The sequence below is a fragment of the Lipotes vexillifer genome, unplaced genomic scaffold (genome assembly GCF_000442215.2).
Source record: "Lipotes vexillifer unplaced genomic scaffold, Lipotes_vexillifer_v1.1 scaffold1207, whole genome shotgun sequence".
Classification (NCBI taxonomy): Eukaryota; Metazoa; Chordata; class Mammalia; order Artiodactyla; family Lipotidae; genus Lipotes; species Lipotes vexillifer.
In genome coordinates, this window is record NW_006772733.1 from 529,295 (window position 1) to 551,921 (window position 22,627).

The 22,627-nt window shown below is 40.2% G+C and overlaps 2 protein-coding genes across 3 annotated transcripts in view; one reads left to right on the plus strand and one right to left on the minus strand.

The window, feature by feature from the left end:
* The window catches only part of VEPH1 (ventricular zone expressed PH domain containing 1), a 214,387-nt gene that overhangs the window by 158,063 nt on the left and 33,697 nt on the right, over window positions 1-22,627 (minus strand). For both annotated transcript variants that reach the window (XM_007447840.1, XM_007447841.1), the window contains one exon: window positions 16,032-16,206. In XM_007447840.1, the coding sequence (XP_007447902.1) occupies window positions 16,032-16,206 (175 nt within the window). The remainder of the gene's footprint in view (window positions 1-16,031; window positions 16,207-22,627) is intronic.
* Window positions 694-6,307, plus strand: PTX3 (pentraxin 3). The gene is made up of 3 exons (XM_007447839.1): window positions 694-970; window positions 1,415-1,819; window positions 5,041-6,307. The coding sequence occupies exons 1-3, from the start codon at window positions 841-843 to the stop codon at window positions 5,652-5,654; spliced, it is 1,149 nt and encodes a 382-aa protein (XP_007447901.1). The 5' UTR covers window positions 694-840; the 3' UTR covers window positions 5,655-6,307.

The following is a 22,627-nucleotide window of genomic DNA, read 5'->3' on the forward strand; positions in this document are numbered from 1 at the left end:
AGCAGGAATCCCTAAATTTACTTTAGAAACATGATCTTTGACTCTAAGCCTAGTGAAATAATATACCCACATAATTGCAGGTTATGAAAAGAAACATACCTAAAATCAGTTAATTCCTTTTCCCCAGCTCCTTCTCATTCTAGGTTTACCAGTTTTGCTGTGTCTGTCATTAGAAAGTCCATTTATAAAAGTACAGTTGCAACTCCAGAAGGATTAAAGGTGGAATAACTCGGAATGGATTTGGCTTCTAGAGCCATACAAATTTTTACTGTGTTGGTTTATCTTGAAATCAGAGTAACTTTCACAGTTTAGACCTGTAAAACTGTGTACAAAGAAAAGTGAAAAAAAGTTTTCTATACATAACGGTGGTGAAACAATGCGAGTGCTGAAATGATGCTCTTGCTTTCACACCTCTATGCCTGCTGAATTATTTCTCCCCCTAATACCCCTCCCCTCCCTCTCATCCTTCAGTGCTACCAATTCAAGTTACAACAGCTAATCCCCAGGGGGAGACAGTCCTAGCCCAGTCTCCCCACCTCTTTCCCCTCTGACCCTCTTCCAATTAATCTGACTGCAGTGTAAACCTTTGTGGTTTACTATTGTGCAACTCCCCACGTCTCCTTCGCCCTCCCCCCACCCCTCCCCCCCCAATTCAGGGGAACTCCCGTGAACGCAGTGCCACTGGCATTACTCATTCATCCCCATTCAGACCTTCCCCAGCATTTATTAAGGGCTCTCAGCTCCTGCCTCTCACTCTCCTCCGCTCCTTCTCCACTCACTTGAGAGCCTCTTGTCTCGTCCCCTCCCGCCGTCTGTGGGAAGAACTTTGTCTCTTCAGCAATGCATCTCCCTGTGATTCTGTTTTGTGCTCTCTGGTCTGCAGTGTCGGCCGAGAACTCGGATGAATATGAGCTCATGTATGTGAATCTGGACAATGAAATAGACAATGGACTCCATCCCACTGAGGACCGTAAGTTCATTTTAACTGTTTCTCTGCTAACCCTCATTACATATCCGCCTCTTTGGGTCTAAGTATTATACATATATTTTGTAGCCAATGAAATAAGCAAAAAAATTAGTTTGTTTTGCAAAAGAGAAAAGCACGTTAGGAAAGGGAGAGGTTTCAAAAAGTTACTTCTGTCAGAGATACATAATGGGTCGAACTGTATGAAATCGCCTATATTCTCGTTTTGAGCTCCATGAACGGCAATTTCATAGAGTTCAACTTCATACAAACTTGCATGGTTTCTGTCATACTCGAGATATTTACACGCTGGTTTTTTGCAGGTATCCTGAGAGGAAAGGGGGGTACTGGGGAGGAGTACTTGGGACCACCGAGGGAGGTCGGCATTTTACAAGGCACACCGAGGAAGGCCTGGGCGGGTCGGTAACGCGTGTGTGTCCCGTGCTCTAGCTACGCCGTGCGACTGCAGTCGGGAGAACTCCGAGTGGGACAAGCTCTTCATCATGCTGGAGAACTCGCAGATGCGGGAGGGCATGTTGCTGCAGGCCACCGACGACGTCCTCCGGGTTGAGCTGCAGGAACTGCGGGCCGAGCTGGGCCGGCTGGCGGGCAGCCTGGCGAGGCCGTGCGCGCCGGTGGCCCCCGCCGAGGCCAGGCTGGCCCGGGCGCTGGATGAGCTGCTGCAGGCGAGCCGCGACGCGAGCCGCAGGCTGGCGCGCCTGGAGGAAGCCGGGGCGCTGCAGCCGCAGGAGGCGGCGGGGCGGGCCCTTGGCGCAGTGCTCGAGGAGCTGCGGCAGACGCAGGCCGACCTCCGCGCTGTGCAGGGCTGGGCGGCAGGACGCTGGCTGCCAGCAGGTGAGGACGCTGGGCCGGGCGGGGACCCCCACGCGGCTTCGTTCTCGGAGCGCGAGTTGCGGGAAGCCGAGTCAGCCAACCCTCTAGGGGAGGCTTTAGTGGGAGGAAACACACACACACACACACCCTTCTGTTTCTCCATGCATGGTCACAGAGCTCAGACACACCATACAAGGCGGGAAAATTGCTTTCAAAAGTAGTCTCCAGTCCCGAGGAATCCAGAGGATAGATGTGCACAGTCTTGAAATAGACGTCAAGGGGCCCCAGACTGACACCCGATCCGACCAGGCGTTACAGGAGCTCTATTGGCCGGTTATAACCGTGACCTCTCTCGGTGTCAGCTTCCCTCCGTTAGGGATTTCCACTTCGTCTAATTTTAGCCGGTTTCTCTCTTTAGGGGAGCTCTGGTTCCCCGCGCTATTTCAGGGCCCAGTCTAACTTTTAGGAACGTTTTCCAATCCCTGGGCTGGCCCCTCCTCCCTGCCAGTTCCAAACAAAAGACTTGAGGCTGAATCTGATCTCCCAAGGGGTCCCCCCAGCCCTCGGGTCTGTGAAATGAGCGCCAGAGTGAGGTCCAGGGTGTGAGGTTTGGAATAAACCAGAGGCTGAGGAATCCAAAGAGAGACAGTAAGATGTAGGAGCCAACTGGTATCCAGGTGGCACCCCAGGGATGTGGAGGATCAGGGTGAAACAGGAGAGAGGCAGTTCAAACCAGATGCAACCTGTCAAAGTCCCATGTAATACTAAGTGAATTTTCAAACACATGTGGGCTCGAAATAATACATTTGAAAGACAGTTCAAGGAAATAAAAGAGTAGATTTGGAGCCAAGCAACACTCCTTTGTAAGTCAAAATTTCTAAGAAATGGTGATGTAACAATTGTGGGTTACATTAGAAAATCTGTGTCCTATGTAAGAAAATATGACTTACACTTTTCCTGAGCATCTTATGAACAGAAAACAATTACAAAAAGCACCATCCTTTCTTTATGTCCAATAAAGCAACTCTTATTGGATGGGGTAGGAGAAGAATCATGCATGTGTGAGAGCATGTTTCATTTAAAATTGCAGAAACCATACCAGAATATGAGTCTTTCCTAAATAACTGAGGACTGTCTATCAGTACAGAACATATTTTTTAAAATATTAAGTAGGGCTTCAGAGGGAGGAAAAATCATAAAATCAAATATACAATAGATCCTCAATGTAAGTGACAAGAAGGCAAATTATAATTCTTTAGCTGTTTTAATGGATGAAATTTCTTGTCTTTTGCAAACGACGTAAAATCATTATACATATCACATACCAGGAAAACTGAAGAATTACGCTGTTTCACTTCCACCTCTGCATATACTAGTTAGAGCAGAAGAGGGATGTATTTCTGAATTCAAAAATGTTAATTTCTTATTATAATACATCCTCTACTAATACTTTTACCCACATGCTTTGATTTCTCCTCTCTTGGTTTCCTGCCAGCCTGGCTCCTAAGGGATTCCTAATCATTCTGTTGTCAGCCTCTTAAGAACCTGGTTTTAATTCTGTTTGGTCTTTGATAATATAATCAGAAAAACCTATTAGTTAAAAGCCATTTCATGAGAGAGTTTCTGACATTTTAAAGACATATCAAGAGCCTCAATCACTGGCCCCCAATAGAAGCCACAAAAAAACTTGTCAACATGCAGTTCTACTCCATGAACTCACATTAACCAGTGCAGCCGACAGGGGAAGCTGGGTCTCTGAGAAGCAATCAAGGAAGGCTTTGGAATGCAATCCTAACTGCCTGGGCTTATTTAAACAGGAAATCAGTTCATGAGATTGTAGTTGGCACCCTCTCTGAACACTACTGAAACATTACAGAGAGTATGTCAAATGCCCATGCATATGGTGATCTTTTGTTCCATGATCTTTGATTGATTTAAATAACATAGCTAGAAAAGCATGTACCTACCAATTTCATCTGAAAAAAGAATCAATACCTCATTAAAAATTAATTTTAAAAAATCTTCAGAAATTCAAATTATTCAGTGAAAAAGCTAATACCAAAGTATGACAGGACCAATTTTGTGCTTTAGTATGATAGTTATTTTTCTAGGATTTTCTGAACCTCATTATCTTCTCTATTTTTAAAGGATAAGGTCCATCTGCTTAATTTTTTCAGGATGGATCCTAGCCTTCAGCCACTTGTAGGCAGTTAGCTTAGTTTACCACACTTTGCATGGATATTTGGTTCCTGTAAGTTCTATTCACCGGTTAGTCTTTAAAAGCTCTGAGAGTTTGCTTTTTAAAGCTAATCTTATGGTAAATCTTCCTTAGGTTGTTATAAACTGAATACCTAGCCCTAATTTAGATTTTTTAAAATTCTTTCTTTATATGGTCTTTTATACATATATGAGGTTAGCACAAGGCAGAGCTCACTTGTTAAAGGCTTTAGCACATTATTTCCTAGAGACACCTAAAAGGTCTATCACTTCAGCATCTGGAGCTCCCTGACTGGCCATGTGACCTGGAGATGGACAGAGGTGGGAATTTACTAAGCTCCCAACCCCCAAGTTTGAAAGTCTCCTTCTAAGTGCATATTAGCAGAAATATATACTCTATCCGACCCCTTGGAAGAATTCACTCTTCCTTAAAGGTTTTCTGTTACGGCTTACATAGCATTTATAAGCATGTGGACAGAGTAAGAATTTTTAAGCATATCTTTCTTTGGTCCACAGAGCTCTTCTCGACTGCTACATGCTTGTTCTTTACAGACTTGCAGAATATTACAAGGAGAATGGAAGAGCCTCTGACAGATAACTATAAAGCCTGGAGAGATTATGGGGCTCATGGAAAGCAACACAGCTTACTAGTAGTAAAACAAACTGAATTCCAGCTCTTTTAGCCAAATCCAGGGGTTCTTCTACCACTAAGAGGCAATGCAGTGTGCTGGCTAAGGGTGTGGCTCCTGCTGCCAGAGTGCCCAAGTTCAAACCCAATTTTACCATTCCTCTGTGTGCCTTCTTTTCCATTTACATGCTTCTGAATGAGACAGTTGATTTTCCTTATTCCTGTTTTCTTTCCTTTATAGCGATTTTATACTTGGGCCCCTCAAGTCATAACATATTGCTGCATACAGTTTTTAACTGTAGTCATTAAAAGGCCCATCCTAAAGTGCCTAACTGCCAGAATCATTCCGGAATGAATTTGTATTTTCTTTCATATTCTTACTTCCTTGCTACTCTAGGTTGTGAAACAGCGATTTTATTCCCCATGCGTTCCAAGAAGATTTTTGCAAGTGTGCATCCAGCAACACCAATGAAACTTGAGGCTTTCAGTGCCTGCATTTGGGTCAAAGCCACAGATGTGTTAAACAAAACTGTCCTGTTTTCCTATGGCACAAAGAGGAATCCATATGAGATCCAGCTGTACCTCAGCTATCAGTCCATCGTGCTTGTGGTGGGTGGAGAGGAAAACAGACTGGTCACCGATACTGTGATTTCCCTGGGAACGTGGACCCATCTGTGCAGCACCTGGAATTCAGAGAAAGGGCGTGTGGCCTTGTGGGTAAATGGTGACCTGGTGGCCGCCACCGTAGACATGGCCACGGGTCACGTTGTTCCCGAGGGAGGAATCCTGCAGGTTGGCCAAGAAAAGAACGGCTGCTGTGGAGGTGGTGGCTTTGATGAGACATTAGCCTTTTCTGGCAGACTCACGGGCTTCAACATCTGGGATCATGTTCTCAGCAATGAAGACATAAGAAAGACCGGAGGGGCAGAGTCCTGTCACATCCGGGGCAATGTGGTTGGGTGGGCAGTCACGGAGATTCAGCCCCATGGAGGAGCGCAGTACGTTTCTTAAGTGTGGTGAAACTCTACTTAAAGCCAAAGAAAGAAACTCACATTTTAAGCATATGCCACTTGGGAAGGTCTAAAAACCTGAATGCATTATTGAGAACACTTGAGACTAATGAAGGAGAGAGTTGAGATCAATCTTTATTTATCTTGGCAAAATACTGAATAAATAGTCGAAGGGGAGACATTGGAGAAGGCTTTTGGGGATATTGTTACTAGACTTTATGCCATGTGCTTTCAGATTAATGCTGTGTCTTTGTCAGATAAACTCTCAAATAATGGAAAAAGACTGTATGGTTGAACAGAAGGACAATTGTTTTACTTTTCTTTGGCTAATTTTGTTTTGTCCAGAGATGAATTTTACATTGGAAGAATAATAAAATAACATTTGTTGTCCACTGTTCATTGTTATTGGTACATACCTTATTATGAAAAAATGATGATAGAACATATTTATACTACCATGTGACTTAACAAATACAAATGTAGTGTGTGTTATAATCAAATGTCACTTTTTTGAGGAGATAGTTATATAAGTTATATTGTAAAAATGGTTTTGTATTAATTTTATTGAGACTATTTTTGTAAATCTCTACTGTAAATAAAATATTTTATAAAATTAGTCCACGTCATCTAATTATAAATTTAAAATGTTTGGGAGCAAATCCACACTTTTTTTTATCTAAAGCAGGCAATTAGTTTTCAGATACTAATCTATTATGTAACTAGTAATAGTTACTATCGTTAGAAACCAACTATAGAGTTGTTTTAAGCATTGGCTTCCTATAAATCATAGGCAAGAAATATGATCTTGGCTAAGTCAATTCATCTCTCTGGGTTTTAGTTTCCTCAAATGAGAAATCAAGGAATTGAAGAAATAATGATTCCTTCCAATTTGATGATGCTATGAGCATATACAACTTTCTGTCCCATATATACAGGGGAAAAAATATGAATTATATTCAGAGTTCCTCAGATTCACATGATACCTGCAAGAGATGGTTTAGGACTGTTATTGGGGAGATCTAAAAATCTGGAAAAGAAACAATGACTTCTGCCCTTAATACACATCCCATTCTCTTATGCATAAAGGAGAGAACAGTCAAGTCCCTTCAACCTGTAGATGGGGAGATAACTCTCTACCACACTAATGTTCTCCTCCTGTAGAGGAGCAAGGGCTGACAGAAGAACCACAAAGCCACGTCTGAACATCAGTAGGAAATGTGGTAGAACCACAGTGATGATGTGCCCGCCTAAAGGTAGGACCTGAACAACCACAGGTCATCTCCTGTTCATGAGGTGTGGAGAAGGGAGCCAGGAGTAATTATCAAACCACATTTTGTAACTAACTAGCCTGGTCCTCAGACAAGTTACTTAACTCCTCTGGAACTTCTTAGTAAAAGGAGGGGGTTAAACTCTTAGTGTCCAGTGAAATTCTATAAATCTAGGAATCTTTGAAGATATACTCATGGTATCAATACAGCTTCACCCTACTCGTGAGACCCACAAAGCCAGGGTGAAGTGTCTCAAAGAAAATCCTTCCCACTTTTGAGGTCACAGGTCAGTCTCAGACACTTGGAGATTACATAATTCAAGGTTGCAGTGGCCATATGCAAGTCCCTGTTTAGCCACTGTCTATGACTCTGAATGCTGAGCTGAAGGAGGAAATACTTGACTGAACCTTCAGCAGAGAGTTAGGCATGCTTTCAATTCCTTTTCACATTTCAGCATGAATTACATCTGTTCAAGAGACCCAAGATGATGCTGGCCAAGAGATATGCAAATTCATATGCTGATAGAGTCAAATGTAAGGGAACTTTTAATTTTTAACAGGAATTACATGTTGAAGGCAGAGAAGAAACAAACTGAAACAAAAAAAGTAACCCTTGAGTTACTAAAGTAGAAATTACCTCTGCTACAGCAGTAAATCTGGATAAGTGTTCTAGGGACTTCTAATTGTTCCCGGTATCTTATTTTCCCTCTTTTCCTAAGTAACAGAATTCTGGTTTTAATGGTATGTATGGCCACTCTGAGTAAAGTCTCTATTTTCCAGCATCAATTGCAGCTAGATGTGGCCAAATGACTATGTTCCGGCTGATGGCGAAATAACGAATGTGATTCCCTTTCCCTTCCTCCTTCTGACTGATGGGAATATGGTAATCACGGCTGGAATTTCAGCAACCATCTTAGATCAAGAGATTTAGCATAACAATATAGAATAAGCTTGGGCCTTTAATATTATGAAGCTGTCTTGCCAGCCCTAGGCTGCGTGTCCCTGCACTTCTTTTACACAACAACAACAAAAAAGTACACCTTTATCTTTTCTTCAATCCACTATTGGTTGACCACTTAATCTAATCCTGATTCCGCAGAGCAATTTTTCTTTTTAATAAAAAAGACCAAGCACTTTATTCCCTCAAAATACTCAGACTATATGTACAATATACACTTTACAGTCTCAGGAAGCTGGCTATCTGACTCTTTTCTTTACACTAATAGCATTTAATGAGTTTTAGAATACACAGTGTCTGCAAAAGGAGGAAGTAAGAAATGTGTAAGAGAGTGATAAAATAATCTGAAGAGAAATATCAGCGTGCTGGCTTAGTCTAGCACTTTGGCAAAGAGTTTCACTCACCAGGATGGTTACTGAGGGCGTCATCATATTAGAGCACAGGAAAAGAATTGGGCAAGATGGTTCAAGTTATTCAGAGGAAAAAATACATGTATAACTAATATATAATACATTACATGTACAAAATATAAAATATTATGGATGTGTGCTAGAGTGACAAACTGTCCTGGTTTGCCGAGGACCAACCCAGCTTTAGTACTGAAAGTCCCCTGTTCCAGGAAATCCTTCAGTCCTAGGCGAACTGTGACACTTTGTCACTCTAGTACCTACATATATATGTAAGTAGAGCAACTTTTTTGCAGAGAGAGTATCTGAACAAGATAGAGTTGATATATTTTCCTTGTCTATTGCAGCGTGAGTTGGCTTTTAATTAAGTATTAATTCCTTTAAAAAACTCCAGAACAGTTGACTATTAAGTATATATTATAGAATATTAGAGCTAGGTATTTGCAATTACTCAACTAACTTCACTTTAATAAACAGATTTGAAAACAAAGAAGAAACTATAATTGATTTTTATTTCATCTCTTCTTAAATTTTATATTAGAAAGCTCTTCTTTGAGAAGCTTACTAAGGCCAAATGTTTCCAGAACTGTATTTTAGCCACTAAGAAATAGCACTCAAAGACTCCCCTGGTGGTGCAGTGGTTAAGAATCCACCTGTCAATGCAGGGGACATGGGTTCGAGCCCTGGTCCGGGAAAATCCCACATGCCGCGGAGCAACTAAGCCCATGTGCCACAACTTCTGAAGCCCGGGCGCCACAACTACTGAAGCCCGCGCCTAGAGCCCGTGCTCCGCAACAAGAGAAGCCACTGCAATGAGAAGTCCACGCACCGCAACGAAGAGAAGCCCCCACTTGACACAACTAGAGAAAGTCCACGTGCAGCAATGAAGACCCACCACAGCCAAAAATAAAAAAGACAGAAAAGGAAGGAAGGAAGGGAGGGATGGAGGGAGGGAGGGAGGGCACTCAAAAAGTTAAAAATCTTGGTCAAAGTAATTGTATGCGTTCACTTATATATTCCTGGATTCAGTGAACTTGAAAACTCAGATTGCTGACCCTTGCATTCGGTTTTATAAATCTGGAGTATAAAAGAAAGCTTGCTGGGCTTGGGGTCAGAAACACAACATTCAAATCCTAGCACCATTACCCACTAACTATAAAATATCAGGCCTGCTAACTAATCTTTATGAATCTCAAATTAGCCAAAAAACTGGGGATAACAGGACTTGCCCACCTTGCTGAAGGGGCATTATGAAAATGATACAATAAGAGATAATGTATCTAAAAATAAATATTTATAAATTTATAAATAAATTTATAAATGTAATATTTATAAATCCTAAAATAATTTTTGAAATGAAACAGTTATCATAAAAATGTTTTTCAAGTTGTTCCCAGTGGACTAAATAAAAAATAAGCAAACAAAAATACAAACAAATAAATATAAAGATTCCCTTCCATTGTGGGTAAGTTATTCTCAGAGTTCGGCCCATGGATGCTTATAACTGTGCAGGCCTTATTCTACTTCACAGCAACATCTGCTGGTGAAGTCAGGAAGGTGCAAACTCTGGCGTGCCTCAGATCCAAGACTTGGTTAACGCTTCAGAAGAGATTCTTTTCTGATTTAAGATGTGTCTCTATTTCTTGTTGCACATTTGTATTGACTTCTATAACATTATATTTAATATTTCCCTATATCTATTAATATTCAGGTTGAATATTCTTAATGAGATTACTTTGGTAGCCTGTTTTCTAGAATATTTGATTAATAAATTCTTTCTCAACAACCTGTAATAGGGTGAACTTAAAACCTTTTCCTTGAAGAATAACTGTATCATGAATTTTTAATGGCTAAGTATCTCCCCAGAAATTACAAAACTATACAAATGGATGTGATTCTGCCTTTAATATTTTAGTATGGGCTTGGTATACAGCAGACACTCAGTGATGACAATAACGATGATGATGATTATGATGATGGTGATAAAAAGAAGAATCATGGTAACCGCTGATGAACTGTGGGCCCGGCACTGTGCAAAGTATAGCTGCTTTATCTATTTAAGCCTCACATCCACACTATTTGGTACATATTATCACTGCCACAATAAACGGGAGGTCAATTTTCTATCTCAATTTCTCTGAGACAGCTCACCAATCAGTGGTTTGAACTTTGTCTCACATTGAGAAAGAAATGAGGTGAATTTATCATAATTAACTAGACAGTCTTTTCTAGGCCATTGCCAGGAAGTCAGAAAGGAATCTGGACTCTTGCTGAGACAAGATTACATTTCTTTCCAAAGACTTTCTACTTAAGTTTCAAATCATTTGAGGTCATCTTGTGATTTGTGCCAGAGGACCGTGTAAAAGGCATATTGACAGAGAGGAAAATTTCCTTATTATGATCACTGATTCAGAAATGCAGATGAAAGGACGTCACTGTTTTTAGTTTTGATAGTAGTGGTGTGCATTGCATCAGAGTTCCAGATAAAAATTTGGAAAGGGTTTCCCTATAGGGTCTCAAATAATCCCTTACAGTTGGTGATACCCTCATTTTAGGGATCACCAATAATACTGTCAACTTCCTAGGTGAAAGATATGCTAACTCATGCTGCACTAAGCATTGGTTGTGCTTTTATATTCCAGCACTGGACAGGTTTAACAAAGCATTTTCACATAGCAAAGAACAAGTTTGAAGAATTATTCAGGACCACTGAAAAACAAATCTCCCACTCTGAAAAGGTTCTGATGTTACAAAATATTAAATTGCCCTGATATGATTTAAGCAGAAAACAAATTAATTACCCAAGGGACATCCTTGTCTTATCTTTTTAATTCAATGGGAAAGCATTCAACATTTCCTCATTAAGTATGATTTTAGATGTAGGTTTTTGCAGATATCCTTTATTAGATTAAGGGTGTTCCCTCTATTGCTAGTTTGCTGAGAGGTTTTGTTTTGTTTTTTAAATCATGAACAGACTTTGAATTTTACAAAAGGAAAGGATATATATATATATATCTTAGTTATATACATATATATATATTATATCCTCTTAATGTTTCAGGAAGTTCTCCAAAATTCCTAGGTTGCATTCTTTCTTTTTTTTCATGAATGGATACAGAATTTTATGAGATGCTTTTACTGACCAAATGACTTTTTTCCCTTTTAGTCTTTTACTGTGGAGAATTACATCTTGAATATTGTCATCCTTGAATTCCTGGGATAACTTTTATAAAAAGAGGATAACAATAGTTCCTCCCTCATAAGCTATTAGGAGAATTATATGAGTTAAAAGACTAGTACCTGGTACAGAGCAAGAACTCAATGAGTGTTAACTATTATATTCTTTATGCATTGCTAGAATCACTTTGCTAAAATTTTTGTGATTTGTGCATCTCTGTTTATAATTAGGATGGGTCTATATTTTCCTTTCTTATATTGTCCTTTGGTATTGATATCATGGCTATACCAGCCTTATAGAATTAGCTGAAGAATGTACTTTTTTTTAAATTACCACATTAATTTACTGTCAACACAGCTAAGTGCAGGCAGGCATATATAATAACATGTGTAAACTACCAAGCAAGCAGAATAAAAGGGAAACTGTACTGTGATTCACCTTCAAGATACTCTGCACATACTCATTAAAGCAGTATTTTAGGTTCTGTTTTGTAGTTTCATTAATATTGTTATACAAAAATCTGTGCCCATACATTCCCATAATGCTTTCTTTTTCATCTTTATTGGAGTATAATTGCTTTACAATGGTGTGTTAGTTTCTGCTTTATAACAAGGTGAATCAGTTATACATATATATATACATATATATAGCATATATACAGTTATACATATATATACACATATATATAGCATATATACATATATATAGCATATATACAGTTATATATATATATACCCCCATATCTCCTCCCTCTTGCATCTCCCTCCCACCCTCCCTTAAAAAATCTTAAAAAAGAAGATTAAAAATCTTTTTTAATTATATGAAAAAGTTTAGATAAGACTGTAATTACTCCTTGCATATTTGTTCTAATTTGCATATAATACTAAATGTGACAGGCTTTTTTTTTTTTTTTTTTGGTGGGTTGATTTAAAAATACTGACAAAATTGTCTTATTAGATATAGGAACATTCAGGTTCTCTATCTCCTTAGCGTTCAAGTATTAATACAAATCAAGACAACATTCTGCTCGTGCCTTTAATCCTTTCTCCGAAAAGAAGGACTTTCAGAATTTCCTTCTCACTGGGAGAATTCAAAGAACACAAAACAGACAAATGGAGTCTAAGCAATTTGAGTAAATGAATTCATATTTACATTTAATGTAAAAGTAAATAGTATTACTCATATAGAATCATTAATAATGGGAAGTAGTAAGACATTGGCTTGGAACTAGCCTTCAGGGATAAATACTTAACCCCATTTGACAGTCTCTCATGATTGATTGAAGCTTAAAGGACGCATTTGGTTTGGAATTAGGGATAGACATGTATATAACACAATTGAAAAAATATGATCAATGGAATAACACCAACCAAGGGTAAGGAGTTAGTTGCCACTGGTACACCACAAGGCTTGCCTGCCCCCATCGGGTCTACCTTTTCATTACCGTTTTAAAATGAAGATAGAGTGGTTCTGTTCATAAAATTTACAGATGACAAGAACCTTGGAAGAATTGGAGATATATTGAAATGGAAGATCATTATCAGTGAGATCTTGGCATGCCAAAGAAATGAACTGAATCTCTTAGGAAGTATGAAGGGATAAAAGTAAATATTTACATAAGGCTACTTCTTGGTACCCAGTATTAATTTACAACACTGTTGGCTACAGTCCTGGATTTTCAGGTTATCTACTCCTCATCCATATGGTTCTGCTGAGTTTACTATCAGCTCCTACTCTGAGGGTGGCTCATGACCCTAGTCTGGCCAGTTGAAGTGTACTGAATCTCCCGGCAGCAATGATGGATTGGTTCAGAAATGGGCATGTGGTCAAACAGGGACAATAAGACTGGATATGGAGTTTCTTTTTCTTAACTGGTATTCATGATGATGTGAGCTCATGTGAGCTCTCATGATGAGAGAGGCCCATTACATGAAACATGAAAGTGAAACCAATCCACAGGAAGCAGAACCGAGTAATGACTTTTTGGGACCACATTTGAGTCCTGAATCAATCCATATGGGAAGTCTGATACATTCATGCATTTTTCAGTCATGTGTGCCAGTAAGGAGGCACTTACTTCCTCCTTCTCCTTCTCTTCCTCTTCTTCTTCATCATCATCATCAAGCTATTTGTACCTGGGTTTCTGTTACTTAAGATATAACTAACTGGTAAAATGGGATAATAATAGGACTTCTGTTATGGAATTCTTGTGGGGATTAACCAGTATAAAATGCTTAGTACAGCATTTGGCATAAAGAGAGCATGAAATAAATTCTAGCCATTGTAGTTATTACTGTTATTTAATACTTATTATTGTTATCACTGAATGGATGACAATTTTGTGGGGATTCAAGCACTGCCTGGGTAACTGAGCTGAATCAACCTAAGATTCTACAACTTTACAATTCTAGTCTTATAAAAACAGATCAAATCAAATAACTCTAACACTTTAGCATTTTCTGCAGAAGTAGAAAAATGGGAGAATAAGGATTAGGATAATATAAATCAAGGAGGAAAATCGAAAGGGGAGAAAATTACATGTAAAGAAAAAAGAAATCCCAATGATGCCTCCTAAGGCTGTTTTGCAGGGGATATACGACAAAGATTTGCAGAGCAGGAAACTTACTACTCAGAGACACAAAGATCCCTTCCGTTTTGCAACTCAGAGTTTGACAGGCTTATGTGAGTGATTGCAGTTTTACAGACACATCAGTCCTAAAAATCTGACCCTGAAATATTTAGTCCCAACCTTTTATAGGTTAAATTTTCATTTATTTTATGATGATTTTCATAGTGCCAGATCAAATAAACGAAATCATTTGTTTATTTTAAATACTAGCAGTTAATTCAGAAAGCGTATTTTGCGTTTCAAAAGATTTCTTTGTCATTGAAAGTGCATTTCAAAAAACCAAACCAAAACAAAACAAATACATGAGTTAAGTTCTTGGCAGATGCAAAGAGACAATTCCATTTTTTCCCCTCATAAATCAGTTACTTGCAAGTCTAACTATCATGGATTTAAAATGTGTGGCGTGTGTGTTTGTAATTTCTATAAAATCTGTACCAAATATGTAGTCAAGGTGGTGAAAAAAGCATAATTGCTTTCCTGGACTTTTAGCAAATTTAGGATCATGCATAAAGAGAAATTAGCAATTCAGTCCTGTAGCCAAACCCCACTGTCATGGTTGGGGTTCAGACAAACTGGGCATCTGGCAGACCACTGGGGTGGCTGGCCAGATGTCCAGGGTTGGGGGAGGGTACTAAGAGCTCTTCTTGGGAATGTCTGGTATGGTGAACAAAATCTTGGTCCTTGGTGGGCTGTAGGAATTTTGAGAACTGGTGGACTAATTTGTTACTAGCCTGACTCTTGGGTGGACAGTTGAGCCCAGGGAAGAAAGAGAGAGTTTCAGATAAAATGGAACAACATATTCTACTGCGAACTCAGTACCATACCTTGACACTGGGAGCCAAGCAACCTTGCTCTGGCTGTCTACTAAAGTCTAACACGAAGGGGAAAGACAGGCTCTCTTCCCCATCCTACCACAGTGGACTGAGGACTGGTGGCTTCTGAAACTTCAGGGGTAACAACAGCACAAAGGGACAGAGGCTGCCATCCCGGGCAGGACAGTGTGGGGCAAGTCCATTCCTGGGGCCTCCATGGTAGCAGTCCACAGAGTTTGCTGGGCTCAGGATGGTAGAGATGGGCATCACCACACTATGCTGTGCCAAGAAGAGAATACTGGGGCCTTTCAGAAATACTTGGTCTGGGAGCACTTTCCAGAGGGCTGATGCTCCATTTGAGTATGTGGGCCTGTGGCAGTCAAATGTGGGCCAAGATACTCATGGACCTCAGACATTTATATTAATGAGGGCTGGGGATATTTGGGTACCTATCAAATAATACCATATATTGCTCTTTGATCCCAAACCAAAAACAAACAAACAAAAAAGGTTTCTCATAGATCTAAAACCAAAGGAAAACAATACAAGAAAAGAGAATATTCTGACTGCACTAACTTGATCTCTTTCATACAAATATGAAAGCATTAACAGAGATGTCCTGATTTGATACTTTATGGTAGTATTTAACACAATTATAAATCAGTCCCAAATCGTGTTCACATTTAAGAGGTCTTTACACATTCTCTGGTGTATTTTATCAAGCATTTTGTGCTTTTGGAAAACAAAAGATGAAAAGCTTTTCCATCTGCCACCGACAGCAGTGGGACACATTCCACTTAGTACAGACAGGTTCTGCACAGTTGGTAGCTGGACAAGGTTACCAGAAGCACGGAAAACACAGTTCTCCAAATAAGACACAAAGAGTTGAAAGGAAGCGTGCGACTCATCTAATGAGTCCAAAGAATTCATCTGCCTGGTGAAGAGACCCCGACTCAGCCAGCTCAAGTAACCTTATCCATGTTCCCCAGCCACCTAGTGGCAAAGCAGAGAATCTAACATACCTCTCAATACTCAAAGTCTTACTTTCCACAAACCATAACTGCTTCATGAAAATACTTTAAAATGATTGTTAAAACACGTCCCCAAGCTCAGCCTTTGCACCATACCTTGGAGTATGCTCTTTACTATAACCTCTGTGTGATCGGCCAGGAGGTCTGCCTTGGTAATTGCAGCCAGGGACAGGTAGTTGGACATATTCCTGCACAGCTCCTTGTTGCCTCTGTGGAGGAATTTCACTGCAATGGGGATGGCTAATGCCATCACAGGGGGCCGGTTGTAATTCTGAGGAAATATAAGAAATCAACAAATAATAAGTGGTTCATTCTTTATTCATTTATTCATTCATCTGAAAAATATTTATTGAGCTAAGCTCTCAGAGTGCAGCTGTGAAAACACAGGGCCCACCTTATTTTCCTTGTATTTGGGAACTCTGGGAACTCTTGTTCTTGTTAGGGAGACTTCGAGGCAAACTGGCACTTAATAGCATAGGCTAATGAGGGCCATGATAAGGAATGTGCAGGGGGATAAGGGAGCAAAAAAGGAGAGCTTAATCCAGTCTGAAGGGGGTGTCAAGGAAGACTTCCTGGAGGAGGTGATGTCTTCCCTGAGACCTGGTGGACGAAGAGGAAATGGCTGGGAGATAGCTAGGAAAGGAGTGGACAAAAGGAAAAGCGTGTGTGAAAGCAGAGAGGTGAGAGAACTTGTGCATCTGAGTAACTGTAAATAGTTCAGTATGGATGATGTGGGGTACACATGGGAAAACTGGGGTAGGAGATGAGAGTGGGGACTGGAAAGGTAAACAGGCTTGATTATGAAAGGTCTGGCACCATGCTAAGGAATTTGAAATTGATCTTTAGGGTGATCAGGAGTCACTGATGAGAGGAATAACTTAGATTTATACTTGAGAAAAAAAAATCTAAGGACTGTTGAGTCAGTTGCTTCCTGACTATATGTTAAAAACTAAAGTTTTGACTGAGATTCGGAAGGAAAAAGATGAATGAACGTAAGGCTAAAAACTAAAGGAATTCTGGATCCTGAAATAATTCTCTTTTTGATGTACTTTGTGACTGAGCATCAATATCCTTACATACACAATAGTGCCATCAGCATTCAATTACCTAATTAGGAAGGAATTTGAATTGATCTTTAGGGTGATCAGGAGTCACTGATGAGAGGAATAACTTAGATTTATACTTGAGAAAAAAAAATCTAAGGACTGTTGAGTCAGTTGCTTCCTGACTATATGTTAAAAACTAAAGTTTTGACTGAGATTCGGAAGGAAAAAGATGAATGAACGTAAGGCTAAAAACTAAAGGAATTCTGGATCCTGAAATAATTCTCTTTTTGATGTACTTTGTGACTGAGCATCAATATCCTTACATACACAATAGTGCCATCAGCATTCAATTACCTAATTAGGGAATACTACTTGGAAAATACAAATTGTTTTCTTACAAATGGATGATATGTCTTCCCTACCATTAACCATTCTAACCATCAACCCCACCCCTTAGGCTAACTATAAAGCAAAAGTTGCACAGTGCACACTTTGTTCAACTTTACATTACTACATTAGAAATAAAAAGTGGTTGTTTTTCTCTGACTGTTCATGTGAAAAATGCTTCTATCTTTCTACCCATAGATTATCCCCTCTAATACCTCCCACAATTCTAGGTTTATGGCAGGTGTTTAATAAACGTTTGTCAAGTTGAATAACTAATGAAGAATATACAAATCTATAGTGATAGTTATGATTGGGAACACAATGTGGGAAGAAGGAAGGGCAGGTGAGGGGGTTGGGAAAGGGCCTGCTTGCTCCCACCTTCTTGCTTGGGTCACCAACTGCCAGCAATGGCCTCCAGTGCCATCCATTTTCAGGGCTAGTTGATTGGGCAGGTGAGTTTTTACATACACACTCCTTAGCAAATAGGACTTCCATGGCCACCTCCCAGGTACTTCTAATGAAGGCATTTACACCCTTAGCTTCACGGGCCGTCAAATGACTCAGACGTTGACCAACCAGAGAATCACATTTCCAAATGATAAGTTCAGGGATGGGCAAGTTACCCAATTATAATGGAGGAGCCATTCAAGGGCTCTGTGAAAGAGACTCTCTCTCTTCTCTCGTATTCAAAATGCTGAGAATGGAAGATCAAGAGTAGCTGTCATTTTGTGACCTCAGTAGGAGAGAATCTGTATGAGATTCAAGGCAACATGGATCTATCTGAGACAAGTTAAGAGAAACCTGGTGGCATCAATTGAGCCCCATGTATTAGGCTGTGCCTGAGGCCAGTTCTATCCCCAAATTTTTCTAAGTGAGCCAGTTAAGTCTCTTGTGCTTAAACTTTTTTTCTTCCCAGTCCCTAGAAACAAAAATAGACCTGATAAATCCATAATCCATTCCTGTAGTTCCACCCATTTTTCAGATTCAAGGATCAGTCTGTCTCCTGAGCAGAGAAAATAGGTATTCAACAACCTAAGCTGATGTCTCACCATGAAGTCAGCCATGATGAAAGCTCTGACCCTATTCCTTGGTGACAAATCATGTGTTTATATATCAGTTCCACTCAGTAAGTCTCTGTCTTATCCTTCTTAGAGTTCCTAACACCATCTAACTATCAGAACCAGGGCCTGCAGCCAGACTTCTCTCAGATCAGGCTTTATCTAGAGTGTCTCCCCTCCCGGTAATTTAACTGTGCCTGATTAGACTGGGCCATTATTGGAGTGATGAGCTATCAGGCATCCCTGGGAGGCTGGCTGCTCCCCGCCCTTCAGCATTAGAAGTCTGCCTGTGTACTTGGCCAGGCCTTACAGAACTGTTTGCGTCCACTGAGGGAAACTCACACCGAGGGATTTCCAAAAGGCTGGTGCATGATCAGGTATGCCAATTTACTCTCTCACAGTAACAGTCTTTTCAGGTAAGAACCTTTCACACCATCAGGAAATCAGGAGCCAGATTACTAACCAGAATGTTCACTCATGGGCACAAGAGCAGATCAGAGCAAAGGAATATCTTGAGGCCTATTTCATCTAGGCCATGGTGAAAACTAACGGTCCTGCCCTACAGCCAAATCCCCATCTCTGGAGATTGGAACTTTCCTCTCCATCAGATTAAGTCTCTACCCACCCTTCACCTCCCCAGACAGTGCTGAGGAAATGTGCCAAAATAATGACCCCATACTGAGCATCCTCTTTTTGTTGACATGCACTTCAGACATGTGGTGTTTAGGAAGGCCGATTGATTTTCTCTGTTATAATCTTATTCTATGCCCGCTCCCTTGAGGTTACATTTAAGTTATACCCCAATTTGAACAGAGTATTTCCCAAACGCTTCCGTCTCATCTATCAATTTCTTGGGTTGCCCCAGTCTCTCCATAGTGTGTAGATTTTTGCTAGTTTACCTTTTACATGACATATCTTTGTCCCAGTCATGGCTGCCAAAGCTGTAGTTTTGAGAGTGGAACACAATCACACAATTCTTCTCAGAGCTTTCCGACAAAGAATATCATGCCCCAGTTACTTTATCTTCTCTGTCTTTAGCCAAAACAACTTGCAGCTAGAGAAGTATACGCCTTCCATTGGAGGAAAATGTCTCTAAGCATATTTACCTGTAACTTTCTGAGAAACCACGATGGTGGCATTGGAAGTACAACTCAAGTGTTTCCTACTAATTGTGAACACAGACAGGCATAGTAAAAGATCAGTGAAAATCATATTCACAGCAACTAATGTTTTTAAACCTTGGGAGTGAGCTAACGTTTGCCAGCAACAATGAAACAACAGGCTGTCTTAACCAATTTGGTCATATTTTTTTTACAACAATTCTAGATGTCTTAGGGAAAAATAGTGGGCAGCTACTGAAGTCTTTGAAGTGTGGTTCCACGTGAAAATTAATAAAAAAATTTTTAATGTATAATATCATTATTAAAAAACAAAACAAAACAAAACTATAACACACTCAATTTTTCTGTTTTCCTCCCACCTATGTCATCTGGAAATCTCTCAAATGAGAAGAGAAGTGAAACATTAAGCAAAGAGCAAATAGTTCATATAAACACCAAGGAATTGCCACCAAAGGCTCTCAATCTCTAAACAGCATCTAGACAGTTCCTAGTGTTTCAAGAGGCCATGGGCACTAGTGACAGCAACAGGATATGAGTGAGGGGTTGGTAGGCCAAGGTGAGGCTGGGCAAACATGGGTCCTATGGACCTCCTTCCAATGGCTGAGCTTTGCTTTCAGGTGAAGCAAAAGGATTTGCTAATGCAGTAGATCTCAGGCCCCTGAAATAATTTTATCTCTATGATTATTTGGATCCCAGGAATGCTAATGGTATACATGTAGAGAAAGCCCCTGTGATTGCTCGTACAAATAAACCACTTTAACAGCAACTGTTAATGCCAGAGCTTATGCTAGATCTTGCCCCTCCATGCAGATGTGAGCATGATGGCATGTGTATCTTCTTACACACAATTCAATACTCAGTACTCAGGGAACGATTCAGTGAAGTACAAGGTAGCAATAAAGACTTGCTCATGGGGACAGTTATATCCAGCAGTAGAAGCAAAACAAGAGGGCTTTGTTCTACAGATGCCAAGAATTATATTTCTTGACTAGATTAGCACCAATTTGAGCTGTTGGTGGAGATTTTCCTTTGGAAAATGCACTTTGGGAAGGTTTCCCAGTGTTTTACAATTGAAAAGAATAAAGCTAAGTAAAAGAGATAGATATCTGAGGTGATAGCAACTAAAAAGCTCTTTGGTCTCAGGCCTTGAATTCAACTAAGAGCCGTAAAAGAGTAATCTCAAGAAATATTAAATGCCATATATTAAAATGGTTATTTTATTGTTTTTCATCCCCATCATGGATCAGATAATCAAACTTTGGATTTATATGTAAAATGCTTGGTTCTTAGCAGCATGGCTATATATAAAATCTAAATGGCATCCACTTAAGTTTTCCCAGTGTATTTTCTGACAGGCAATAAGGGAGTGGGTCTCAGGAACCTGGGGGGTAGGGGGGTGTCCCAATCTCCTCCCATTTCATGCCCCTGTCTTATGCAGCATTAAGTGAGGAAATGGTACTGGGGCCCACTCTGGGGTGAAGCACGGCTAGTACAAAAGCCAGAGGGCTGTCAGGTCTCTTGAGCTACTCATGTGTTCATTTGTCCACTGATTAATTCATTCAGTAAATATTATCTCGAGCACCTACTATGTGCCATTCACTGTTCTAGGTGATGGGACCACATCAGTGAATAAAACTAAGCTTCTATTTTGGCCAGGGGGAGACAGGCAATGAACAATGGCTAAAATAAATAATTAAATGACGAAGTGTTGATGCTATTTTAGAGTTTCCTGCAGATGATGATAATGATGACAATACCAACCAGAGCTAATCCTCATACAGCACTTCCTGTGTCTTAAATATTTTATGTCTATTTTTTAATGTCTATCCATCTAATCCTCACAACAAACTCATGAGGCAGCTACTCTTACCTTCATTTTATAGATGAGGAAATTAGGGCACAGAAAGATGAAATGCCCAAGATCACCCTGCCAGTAAATGGTAGAGCTGGGATTGCTTATTGAATAAACTTCTAGATGAACATGACCAGTCCTGCCTCTGAGAGATGAAAAGGAAATGCTCTCAACATTGCCTAAGGCATTTTGCATGCCAGCCAGGGACAGATTTTGAATCTTCATGCAGCATTAACTGGGGAAGAGGAAATAAGAAAACTGAAGCGTGGAATCAAGGTGAATGGATAGTGGGGGGTCCTTCTATAAAGAAGGAAAAACAGATACTTTCGGATTTTCCCACAGTGAATTTGGTGGCTATTTCAATTCTTCCCTCCTCCCTGCTTTGGCTGTCTCCCTCTTCAAATGATCATCAACCGTGTGAGATGTGGAGGAAGAGATAAAAGGCAGAGCTTACTTGGCATTAGCTCTGCTAAGCGATTTGGTTGGTTGGGGAAGAGGCTGAAACCACTGTAACTTGTACTGAGGAGAAAACCAGGCATTGGCTCTCAACATCATGATGGCTGGTCTGTCAGTTCTCTAGAATTTCATTCTAGCCCATCAGTTATGTCAGTAATTACAACCCCCTTGAGGTGCGTGTGTATTTTCTTCAACCCTCTTCAGGTTTGGATGTATCCTAGAATGTCATGTGCTTTGTGGAGGGGGAGAGGGGTATCTTCTCTTTCAGGATTTTTCTACAGGCAAAGAAATAAGCATTGGCCAACTCCATATAGAACCCTGGTCAGAGGAAGCTGTGGTTTGAAATAGGTACTTCCAGATAGTGGCTGGATCACAAATGGAGATTGCTTTTATAATAAAATTGTTCTTCGTGAGTAGCAAGTATTGTTATGCCCATTTTACAGATGGCAGAACAGAGGCTTGGAGAGATGAAATAACTTGCCAATCTCTCACTGATAAGAGACCAAGAGTATCTGATTCTAAGGCCCTCAAGCTCTAAAGCCTTTTGTTCTTCTACCTCTCAGCAACTCCTAAGGGAGTCAGAATTTCAAACTAGGAGGTGATCTGAGAGCTCACCTGATTCATCCTTCATTTTACAGATGTCTAAGGATACAGGGTGGGATGGCAGGATAGTATCACCCACCACAAAAGAAACCAGAACTCACAAGTGCATGCCTCATACATGTACAGATTCTGCATTGAGGAAGGTATAGAAGGTGAATTCTGAAAATTT